At 39.2% G+C, this 11,936-nt stretch overlaps 1 protein-coding gene across 3 annotated transcripts in view; it reads right to left on the bottom strand.

Annotated features, from left to right (window-relative positions):
- Positions 1-409: 409 nt before the first annotated feature.
- The window catches only part of THSD4 (thrombospondin type 1 domain containing 4), a 320,405-nt gene continuing 308,878 nt past the window's right edge, over positions 410-11,936 (bottom strand). For all 3 annotated transcript variants that reach the window (XM_080396118.1, XM_080396119.1, XM_080396120.1), the window contains 3 exons: positions 11,470-11,649; positions 8,511-8,655; positions 410-7,133 (listed from right to left, as the gene is read on the bottom strand). In XM_080396118.1, coding sequence (XP_080252244.1) covers positions 6,991-7,133; positions 8,511-8,655; positions 11,470-11,649 — 468 coding nt within the window. In that variant the 3' untranslated portion in view covers positions 410-6,990. The remainder of the gene's footprint in view (positions 7,134-8,510; positions 8,656-11,469; positions 11,650-11,936) is intronic.

Genomic DNA, 11,936 nt, shown 5'->3' with positions numbered 1-11,936 from the left:
CCGCCCCGCCACAGCGCCCGCCCCGCGCGCACCACAGTTCCCGCCACAGCGCCCACCCCGCGCGCACCACAGTTCCCGCCACAGCGCCCGCCCCGTTCCGGCCGCCTCCGCACGCCTCACCGGGCCTTTCCAAATCAATCCGGAGCTAAACGTAACGGTAACTGCCACCTCTCGCCAACTGTGCCCGACTTATCCTAACAGCACACGTGAGAGGTCGAAACACCTGAAACTTTTTGGGGCAAAGGTTTTGTTTTTCTCCCTTGGAATGTCATGTACTTACAGTGCAACTGTTAGGAAATGTGCAATGAACATCTGCAGTGCTGGTTATGCCAGAGCGGGCAAAACGGCGCCATCCTGCAACAGCTGCCACCCCAGAAGCCGCCCGCTCCCTCAGCACTCCCGATACACGAACGAGCAAACGAGCACACCTCACCTGCACCCACACCTAGATTCGTTTGCTGCTACATTGCTAATTTTTCTCTGGTAAAGCACTACCTAAAAAATAGGTGCAATTACTAACAAACAATCGCAAGGTTCCAACCCTGGGAATGCCAGGTCAGCCAAGGCATTGCTGCGCCATGGCCATTGCATCCTAGCTGCCGAAAATGCAAACCGCATCCTTCACCGAGTCGGTGCGGGGGCACGATGGAGCCATACGCTGCCAGCCGTCGGGAAGGCTGAGGATCACCAGGAGCAAACTGGCATAGGAAATGAGCAGGCCCTGACAGCCAGACCCCCAGGAAACAGCCGCCTCTCCGCTGTGTGGGGCAGGGTGCTCAGGGGCAGCCTACCAGGATGGCGTGACCACGCCAGCGCGGCTGTAACACGGGCTGTGCAGCCTCCTGCAAGGGGTTACATCCTGCTTGCTTGTACAGCTGGGCAAGGCATCCCGCAGCGCATCCTACCCTTGCTGATACCAGTTCGTAATTCTCAAGATGCTCTGGAAGAACAGATTGACCAAACAAGAAAGAAATCGTCACATAAATTCATCTTGAATTACTTTATTTTTCACAATAATAAAAAATAAATTAGTCATAAACAAAAATAGTTAACATTTTTTCATCAAAGAGGAAATGTATACAATATGAAAAGGATGCTGTACAGTTCTGGTTCAGGTGCATTGCCATGGATACATATTCCTGAACGAGTCAGAAAGCAATCTGCCTATACTCTCCCCCTTTAATTCACTCAAGGAACTGGCTAATCAGAAAGTTTAGAAAATTGTATTATGGATTTACAGTATGACATATATATAAAAAATATATATGTAATACCTGTGTTATAAAATTCCCTAAAAAGTTGGGTTAGTATAATGAAAGAGCTGGACAAAATTTGAATGGTATATGTAAATAAATACATATTAGGTCCCTTTTAATAAAAAATCTGCTTATTCTAAATATTTGAAATATTTTGGTGCAGTGGCTTGTTCCATAGACACAGCTCAGAATTACATATTTCCCATAGACATCTTGTATTTACAAATAACAACAAAATAAGTTATAATAAAGTATATCCTTCTGCCAAAATCAATTATGAGGGTCAAGTAGACAATTTTATACACATTAAAAAACGTTAGGGTTTTCTTTTGTCTCCGGTCCTTCCTGATCCTCTACATAGATCCTGAGTGACTACGATGGGACTTCGCAAGCTCATATGTACCCAACCTCTGCCAAGGCCACTGGTCTCAAGAGACTCAAACACAGCACGGACAGAACAGTTCAGAGCAAGCAGCAGTTGCTGGAAGGTCAATGATTTCTCAAAATTAAGCTCCCCTCCTCTTCAGATATAGTGGTGGTTATCTATAACCCGTTATAGTAAATGGGGATATAGAAGATTGGGTACTTGCATTCTTAAGAACTTCGGGTTGCTAAAAGGTGAGAAGCAAAGAGCTGAGTTCGGGTATGGTGTGAGTTCTCTTAAGTGGAATTTTCTCCCTTTCACCAGGTCTGAATTTCACCCACACTACTGAGATTTAATGATGACAAGTTTGCTTTAAAATACACTGAAAATGCTGAGTGGATGATTTTTCATTTCTGATACAGAAATAATGATTTTACTCCATTCTCTAAACAACAGCCCATGTATCCAACACCCCCCCATCCCCGTAAGTTTAGGAATAGAGGAAGCTTACTTTCAGTGTTCAAAATCTCATATTTTGTGTTCCAGTTACAGACACACATATAAATTATCTGCCCAAAACACAGAACAGCTTTTAAAAAGTCAGAGACGTTAAGTGTCTCAAGAAAATCAGGTAGACAGATTTTTTTCCTTTTTGAGTGTGAAGAGAATAATTATCATTTTTTATGCAGTAGATATTAGATGTGAGAATGAAGGGCCACTACATACTTCAATAGCTGTGCAAGCACAGGTTCATTGCACAGGAGTTAATTCAGCAGGTACTTTAATACTATGCATTTAAAACTAGCCAACAGGGACACACACACACACACACTAACCACTGTGACTGGCAGAAATACAGCTCTCTTAAGAACCTGTGTTAGAAATAAGCGCAGCTATTATCAACCAAATGGCCAGTTCAGCATTTTCAGTAATTCTGACCAAACTGCGTATCGCCATCCAAAGGACAAAGGGATGGGGGTGAGATAAGAGGATGAGGAGAACACTTGTGGGTGTAAAAGGGAAAGGTCAGGATGAGGATGAAAAAAAGCAAAGCCCTGGAAAGCACATTTTACTACTTACAGTGATCTATACACACCTTCAGGAAGGCATAACTTGGCCTTTACTAGCCACAAGCTGTTTCTAGCACCTACCTCCACTTTCCCTCAGTGGTGACCGCTGGCACCTTCTAGGACTCTACAGAAGAAAAGTAAGTAGCAGGGTCCTGGCAATACTGCTGCCCCACACGGTCTGCATGTACTCACTTGACTCAGGGCTATACTGACCACTTTTATCAAGTCTACGAACAAGAAACCTAAAATATGTCTTTGCATTAACATGCCATTAACAAGCTCTGCAACACATTGGGGTGGGGTGGGTGTGTGTATAAAAGGGTCAAATTCTGTACTGCACCACATTGTCATGTGAGTGAGATCTAACAAACAAGATTGATGTTAAACACTACTTTGTTCATACAGAAAGTTCTCCATTTGCTGAAGTATTGGGGAAAAAAGAAAACGTATTATGTTTGTAATGAGGAAGACACGAGTTCCCTGTGCAGGGATACTAAGGTAGTCCTGCATTGAGTCCGTGGGCATGCACTACAGCTGGACTTCAAAGCTAGCAGGCTTGCAAGAACACCCATGTCTCCTGTACCGCACCCCCCAGCACCCAACTGCTTGCTAACGAGCCCTTCCCTAATTCAGAACCCTGGGGGACTGAAGGTCAGAGATGTTAAAGCAAATACCACCTCCTCATCACTGGCCACGTCGGACACAGTGTCATTCCCACAGGAGCAACCCTCGTGCCTCCACACCACCTTCCTCGGTCTTCTCAGCTAGCAAGCGAAAGGGAGAACTCCACAAATTCAGTGCTGCTAGTAAATGCTCTAACCTGGCACGCAATCACCGGACACAAGCAATTCTACCGACACACGCTTGGCTCTGACATTGCACAGGAGCTAGCAAAGCCTGATGGACCCTGGAGAACGTGACAAACGGCACCAGCAGCCCTCAGTTCTAGAAGGAAAGTGCTTTGAGACACAGAGCCTTCTCTGGACGGAGCAGATTTTGGCCAGCTGCATGTCTGCAAGACATGAAAGCTGCATGTGGGTTTTACCCCTAGAAGTAGTTAGACTGCTTAGACTTTAAATCAACAATTTACAGCAGTCTTCCTACACGTAGTCTGGATTGTGTAAGGTGAAAATTTTAAAGGCAAGGAAGTATTTTTTCCCACCATTCTGCAGGATTTTGACCAATATTAAAATAAAAGGAAAATAAATTAAAGCATTCAGACTCTGAAGCCTGCATCACTTCTTACTTATACTGGTTTTACACCTGCTCTAAGGCTACTGCAAGGCCACCTCTGATTTACGGTGAAAGTAAAATCAGGCCCTCTGCAGGCACCACCCTAAACTGGTGCACTGCTCTGTTAAAACAAACATTTGCTACTGTCCCAATTTCAAAAGCGCACTTTGTGTGATGGTGAAATCGTAGCATAGAACTTATTCTGTATAGATATTAGTATATCAAAGTGCTGAAAAGAAGGGTGCATTAGTTCATTTTGCAGGAACAACTATTATGATTACGCTGACACATGAGAAGAGATAACAAATGATTACACTCAAGTTCAGCAACATTCTGGCAGCTTCCTTATCATTCATTCTGGCAGCTTCCTTACCATTAGATGTTTAATTAGGTGAAACAATCTTTTTTGTTTTATCTGGTACATCTGAAAACTGTCCCTTTACTAAAAAAAAAAAAAAAAAAAAAAAAGGTACTATTTGTATAACCATAACTCACTGCATTCAATTCACAAAGCTGTATACATTAGGCATAATATAGGGTTATATTGCTACATGTATGTATTTATTCTTTGATATTTTAGCTCCCATGTACTCTTGTTTACTTTAGTGGCACCTTAATGGCCCAGAAGATGATAATCTTTATAAAATAACCCAATGGCCATATATTCCAGAGCAAAGTAATATATTTTATAAAAGGATGGCCTATCTATGTGCTGAGTCACTGACTGTCTCACAGTCCGGAGCGTGTGCAAGCAGATTATTTTCTATGAACTGACTGCAAACCTGATTACCTCTCTGCACTCCATTTGCCTTGTGGTTTTCAGAAAGCCTTTTCATGGAACAGGTACTTCCCTCAAGCTGACAGGATACACTTCCTTGGGACAAAAGAGGCAACAGCAAAATTATATACTGTGTGTCAAGACTTGCTGCAATGAGATATTCAGATGAAAATCTGTATTTACAAACACTGGATTCCATAGCTGTTTATGCTGCACGTTCTCCATATCATTCTTTGGTCAAGAATATAAGGAATATAATATGATCACAGATCTGTAAGTTATCTTCATGGATAAATCTTCATAATACAAGGGAATAGGACTGTGAAAGAAAACCTTTTGCTTGTGTTCATGAATCTAATTAGCATTTCTGTTTCTAACAGCTTTATATCAAGTAATTACACTGAAAAAGCCCAAATTAAGGTGTACAGAAACAGCTGGTGACGTTATTGGTTTATAATCACAAACAGTAACTTCAAATTTTAGGGGAAACACTTCTTCATTTCACTTAGCCAAACAGTAGCAGTTCATCATGTCCAAAATATATTTTTCACAAGTAACCTGATTAAAAAATCTAAGGTTTCTGTCAATCCAAGGCAGCTTTTAGACGACCGGAGTTCCACTTTCCTGTAGCTTCCAGCACACAAACCGATGTGCCCAGTAACACACCCAGCAACCTTTGCCTCCCAGTGCTCCATTCTCTCTTCTACAACCTCTCCACCAAAGCAGTACCAAGAATACACAATGAGGCTCAAACATGGCTCTTCATCAGTAGCAGGACACCTTAATCACTGTTATATCGCATCACTGGGAGTGACTGAACACACATTATTAAAATTGTTTTTCAACTCAGGCAACAGGCACCTTAGAAATAGATGCATAATTGGGTATCACTAATTTACAAGCAATATGCTGTAATAAGCAGCTGAATAAGCAGAGGTGTTTATTTTTTCCCTCAGACTTATTTACATATTTGAAAGACATCTCAGATGAAGGCTAGAAAATGGGCAGATAATGCAAAAATTTTCATCTGCACTGCACAGCACATCCTGTTTGCTTTTAGCAAGTCCCAAGGCTGACTACAGTAATTGCAGAAATGAAAAATCACCACCTATATTCAGCTCTAAGTCTGGAGCCGTTCTTGAGTAGCTGAAAAGGAGTGGATGAACAGATTTGCAGGATGGACTAGAAAAAAAGAAAAAAAAAAGAAAAAAAAAAGGTGAGTATACTCTTCTAAAAGATGAGTATACTCTTCTACTACACTCATAGTGCTGCCTGATTCCAAGAGTAACAGACTACTGGAAAGCACCGAGGCCTGCATCCTTTGGTGGTTGTTTGAGAAACTGGTGACAGATCCAGACTATGTCTGGACAAAGTCCTTTGGTACGGTAGTTGTTAAGCAATAGTGCAGAGACAAGACATTAAGCAAGATACCACTTCACTGAAGTAACTGCGCTACAGGAAAAAGACCTTGCCAATGGAAACAATCCCTGGTTTTTATACCAGCAAAGGCTCTTCACCTTTCTGGTAAATCTGCCTCACTGACAGCTGCAGTTGTTGAAGACTTAAAGGGCTAGACACTAATGGCACTCCGGTAGGCAATGTATTTTAAAATCCATACAAAATTAGAAAAGTGTAACTTCAAGAGTTTATGAATTAAATATAAAGGCACTTCTTGGCAGTCAAGTGTATATATATGTGCTGCCTGAGGACAGGAAGTTAGTTAAAAGTACAACTGAGAGAGCTTAACAGTGACTCTTAATTTACTATGAATGGAGTGAAGTAATTAAAAATATATGTTAGAGTGCTAAGAAACTGATGATAAATGGGTTTTTAAGGGTCTGGTTCTTTGTGAAGTCATTTTTCTCATGTGCATCGTTCACCGATTTAGTAATCTAATTTAAGGCAGTCCAAAATACCAAATGCTCTGCAGCAGCTGCGTCCATACTGGTCAAATATTTCCAGTAATTGCCTGTGGTTGATTTCGTTTTCATTAAATTCACAATTCTAAGGCTGGTATGTTCTTTAAATAATTATCTGATGAGCAGGTGCAAAGAATAGTATTATTAAAAATTAATGCTTTAAAAAGATCACAGTTTTACAACAAACATTTAAAAAAAGATAACTGCGCGATAGCTGTAACTGAAAGGGTGTGAGATTTAACCATAGTCTCGATGTATTCAGCGATATAAAAAAACATCTCTAAGAAGCTAAAACCTGCTGTAGTCGAAACAGTAACACTGTTCAAGCTCCATCTGAAGACTGACATTGCCGCTTTGAGAAAAGTGTTTGTTATCTACGCCCTAGAAACCCTGACTGTCTGTTTGCCACACGTGTACAGGATGCACAACAGGCTGTTTTGTAATAGGTGTAGACACAGAGCCGGGCCTGGACCACCACGTTGCAATTGTAGTATTTATCTTTGCAGTTCTCATCTGCGGAGAAAAAGGAAGAGAGAAGAAGCTGAAGAAAACAGTATTAGAGCAACAAATAACCAATCCCCTTTCTTTTTTGCCATGTAAAATCCCTTGGACCTGTACTTAAGCATTCATTGTCAGGTTAAATAGGCAGCCTATGCAAATGAGTGAGATTATTCAGGTTTCTCTACATGTAATATAAAGATACATAAAACTGTGGAAGAAATGTACCCATCCCCATTTATACTGTCAGGGGGGTTTTGTGGCTTTTTTTCTTAAACAGAAAATTAGTCTTGAATAAAGATGATAGGAAAGTCTCTACTATTCTTTGCTCAGGTACTTGTCCACCTAATTTTTAGATTCACAGGTATTAATCTCTTGTGGCAGTGCACAGATGGCACCAGTACCCGCAAATGTTATTTTCAAGTAACGATGAATCTAAATACTGAAAAATAGTAAACCATCTCCCTCCTTACAAATGTTACAAATGGTTTAAAATAACTGGATTAAAAAAGACAAAAGTTGATATTCTTAATACTTCCCATTTTTCTAAGATGTTAGGGTGCAGTCTGTTCAGGTTTTGAAGTTTTCCTTTACAATCAACAGGGTTAGAAATACTTCTTGACAACTAAGATTTTTCATACGATCATGTATGTGATTACAGAAACTGAGATGGTAAGAAAAAGACTAAATGACAGAACACTCATAGCAGATGTAAAAATGAGCAATAACACACAAATACATTATTTTTTTTAAAAGAATACTGGCAGATCAGTTTTTTTACACAGTCAAATTATGTTTTAACAATATTTAATTAACAGATAACAATTCTCAACTGAAAATTGCCATAAAATGCAAGAGTTAAAACTGTTTCTAAATATTTGCATCTTCCTTTCCCTAGTCATTCTCATTACTATTAAAATCAAACCTCTATGAGATGAATGACTTAATTCCAATGCCAAATTATGTGCATGTGCATAGTTACTTTATATAAAAGCAAATTGTTTAATTGCCCTTAATGTCTTGGTTTAATGTTATTGGTTCTTATAGAACCTGTTATCAAATACAGTATATCATACATAATCCTGTCAGTGTTTCAAAGACTCTTTGAGAATGCAAGGAGGGTACATAAAAACACCCACTCCACACATACAAAAGCAGATTTCTCACATTCTCAGTAACTTTAAAACCAAGCCAGTTTCTTACATGTTATAAGGAAAACGTTTTTAATCAGAAATAAACCACTACTTTTACAGCATAGAAAAGAGCTGTATTTTGTGTAAAAATAAACCCCTGAACCTGATAAAGAAAATACACTCCAAAACCTCTGCAAGATTATTAATTATTTTCTCCACTAGATGGAGTTCCATAGTTAAACCAGAAGCTTCCTCTTACCTATTTCAGGGATACAATCCTGTGTGTTACATGGTTCTTTTTCTTCAGGTTTAAGCTGTGGATCACACTGAGTACTGGCTGTCATGTCATCTGATAGACATCGTACCTCTCGTACCCGAAATCCTCCTTCACAGGATTTGGAACACTGAAACACAAAAGCTGAAGTTCATGAAGACCATATGAGATGTGCAAATAGAGAAAGAAGAAAAATGGGAACCTTGAAGCCAGACCCTGGTATCGCTGTAGCCTTTCATCAACTTCACCACTTCTGGGGTTTTCATTGGTTTTCTAGCAATAAATCCTTAACATAGAGGTGCAATTTTGTTCAAGGTTCGAAATAATTTTTGACCACAGGGGCAACAATGGGACAAGTAAACATGGTAGATACTGCACAACTGAAAGCACTAGAATATTTCTCTGAATTTATTAGTTAGCTTCTTGCTTCTCTTATTAGTCTTGTTCTTCTCTGCTTATTCATACTTATCTCCCAAATCTACTGTTTCCACAGTGTTCACATTTCTTACTTTATGAACTGCCTGCACTGAACTTTACTACTTGACTGAGCTGCCCTCCACTGCCCTTTTGCCTCAATTTATATACAATCAGGAATAATTTTAATTGCCTTTTTTCTAGTGCGCAATTATTTTTCACTTCTTGCAGCACAACAATTTAGTAAGCATTATAGGTTTCTTTGAATTTCTAATGAAAATATTTCTGTGCTCCTTCAAAGTCTGTTATGAAGCCAGAGACTTTTGTACTTGCTTGTCATGGTATTTTAAAGCCAATTATTACACATTTCTGCCCATACTGAAGCAAATCCTTTGTTGACTTCAAGCATTCGCCTGAGTGAGGTCTTTGAGATTTGGCTCACTGTCCAGTTCGACTTAAATGCTCACAAACTTAATTAAACCTGGGTCATTTATAATGATTTAAACCTTAATAGCCCCAAACTAGTAAGAATGTTTTCTTTCTGAAATTTCTGGCATAATTATTTCTTTTCCTAACATTGCAAAAACAACTTGTCATTATCATAAAATCAGAAATTGCAGCAAACTGCCTAAAATATTCTCAATAATATATTCTTACATTGCTGTTTCATCTTTAAGTACAACCTTTCTCCAATTCAGAAAAGACACAGCCCTGTGGCCATAGAAAACTTCATTTTTTAATAAAATTCCTCTTGTTACATGCCTGTATAGAATATTGTAATTATCTCACATCCAACAATAAGAACTTCAGTTCAGGTTTGTAGAGATCTTAAGCACTTAAAATGGAACCAAGACAGAATTTAGATGTTACATACAACACGCTACACACAACGGCCAGCATCCTGAGTTAGTGAGCCATTTAACCCCCGTGACGAGAGGCCACGCCATTTATCCAAGGTCATATCAAAATTCTGCGGAAAACAGAATGTGACAGTTTCAATGCCTGGTACAGGGGCTCTGAACAACCTGTTCTGCTCACTGCCAACCCCATAATCCTTCCTTGTCAGGTCTAACGGTAAGAGATACCACATACTCCGTTGACAACAGCAACAATATCAGAAGGAGAATTGAAAAACGCTCAGAATGTGATCTCGCCTAACCTCCGCTAGCGTACGTGTTTGTTCCTACAGTGAAGAAGGTCACAAAGGCTTAGACCTTTAAGGATTTTTAGACACCACTCCTTAGGAAGCAAGCACTTAAACAGTAACTAGTGATCTCTAAATACCTATCAGATTCTGAGTCTTAGCACCTTGTTTCTTCTGTACCTGCCAAAGAGAGCACATATTTTCGCAGAAGGAATCTACCTGCTGCATTCTGTGGATGCAGACAGCTCTATCTCTTGTGGCTACATGCCTGCAGGTTCCCATTTGAAAATGGGTTTGCTAAGGGGAAGTTACTTAATCTAAACCAACAGCTCAGTAAAGAATCCAAAGAGTTTCCAGCAACACCAAAGAACAGACTTCATTCTTACATGGCTTTATTATGAGTCTAACTTGGATGTTGTTTTCAAATAAACATCACCTGCAATTAAGGAAGAAAAATCAGGATTCCCTTCAGCTGATTTATTTGTTAAAACCATTTTGACCTTCGTTTCTGCTTTCTAGTGCTGCCAGTAAGTCACTCAAATAACTGAGTGCTTAGCAAAAGAGAAAATCAAAACAATTTCTCTGTCTCATGTCATGTGGATGAGGTATTTCCAAAGGTTCCTGGCTAAGGGAACTCAAACTGAAGGTATCTGAAGTGCTTCTACATTTCAGAGCTGTCATTCTGAATTCAATTTAAGGCTCAAGGAAGGGTGTAAGTCACTGCATTAGATATGATGTCATGTAAATACTCTTCACACAATTTTCCATTCTAAGATGACAATGGACTTTCAGATTTTCATTTAGGAGAAAAATGTTGATTTTTTTGTAAAAATCCAATAAGTATAGGAGATAATGGAAAGACAGATGAAACTAAAGCATTTTGTGTCATTGGTGAATGTAGCTGGTCCACTTCCAGGGGAAACTGGACATATGTGAAGCTCTGCACTAGTTTTTCTCTCAGTAAAGTTCCAAGTATTACAGTGAAGAGTTTACAGTAAAATATTATGGTAAAACTGTCTTTAAAAAATGAATACACCCCTCATTCTTTATTAAATGCTCCTTAATTTTAATGCAACTAGAGGTCTGAAAAGAACTCAGTGCACTACATAGCTTCATTAAGGGCAAACCGACTTTATAAAATAGGAAGATTCTTGGAAGAATAGATCAGAGATGAAGACAACTATGCAGTGTCTCCTCCTGGTCAAGATATTTCCTACCTTTCCTAAGCTCCACTGGGTACTAAAGAGTATGCTTGCTTTTTAGTATCATTCCTGTGTAAGATTAAGTCAATTTCATGATTAACCATTTTACCCAAATAGTGGTCCCTTTCAATATATACAGGAAAAGATTTATCAAACTAGATACAGAAAAGCATGATAGACTTACTGTGCTCCATTCTGTATGAAACCACTTAGATCCACACAGTTTGAGGTAGCAGGACTGCTGGCTGGGAGGTTTTTCCAAATATGAACATTCATATGGGTTCAACACATCAAAATTACCTTCAGTTTTCCTAACACAAATGACTTCTCTCTGTTGAGTTCCACTGCCACATTCAGTAGAGCACTGTATCAGAGGAAAAAAAAAAAAAAAAAAGTGGTGGATTTTGTTATTCTACTTACGTCCTTCAACTTGGTTCTGAAGTAACATGTTTCTTCACATTATTTGCTTCTGAAATAAAACACAGACACTTGCATTTAAAATAAATATTCAAACAGGAAAATTTGTAGTTTTGGTTATTCCCTACTCTTGAACACATACCTAGACACTAACATCCAAAATCCATTTCCTTACTTTTATATGTACTATCCTCAGTAAAATGAACCTAACTGTATCTTTCCTTCCATCACTTG

Source organism: Falco punctatus (assembly GCF_963210335.1).
Source record: "Falco punctatus genome assembly, chromosome: 7".
NCBI classification, from domain to species: Eukaryota; Metazoa; Chordata; class Aves; order Falconiformes; family Falconidae; genus Falco; species Falco punctatus.
Note: the sequence above shows the minus strand (reverse complement) of the source record. Positions and strands in the feature narration are given on the sequence as shown.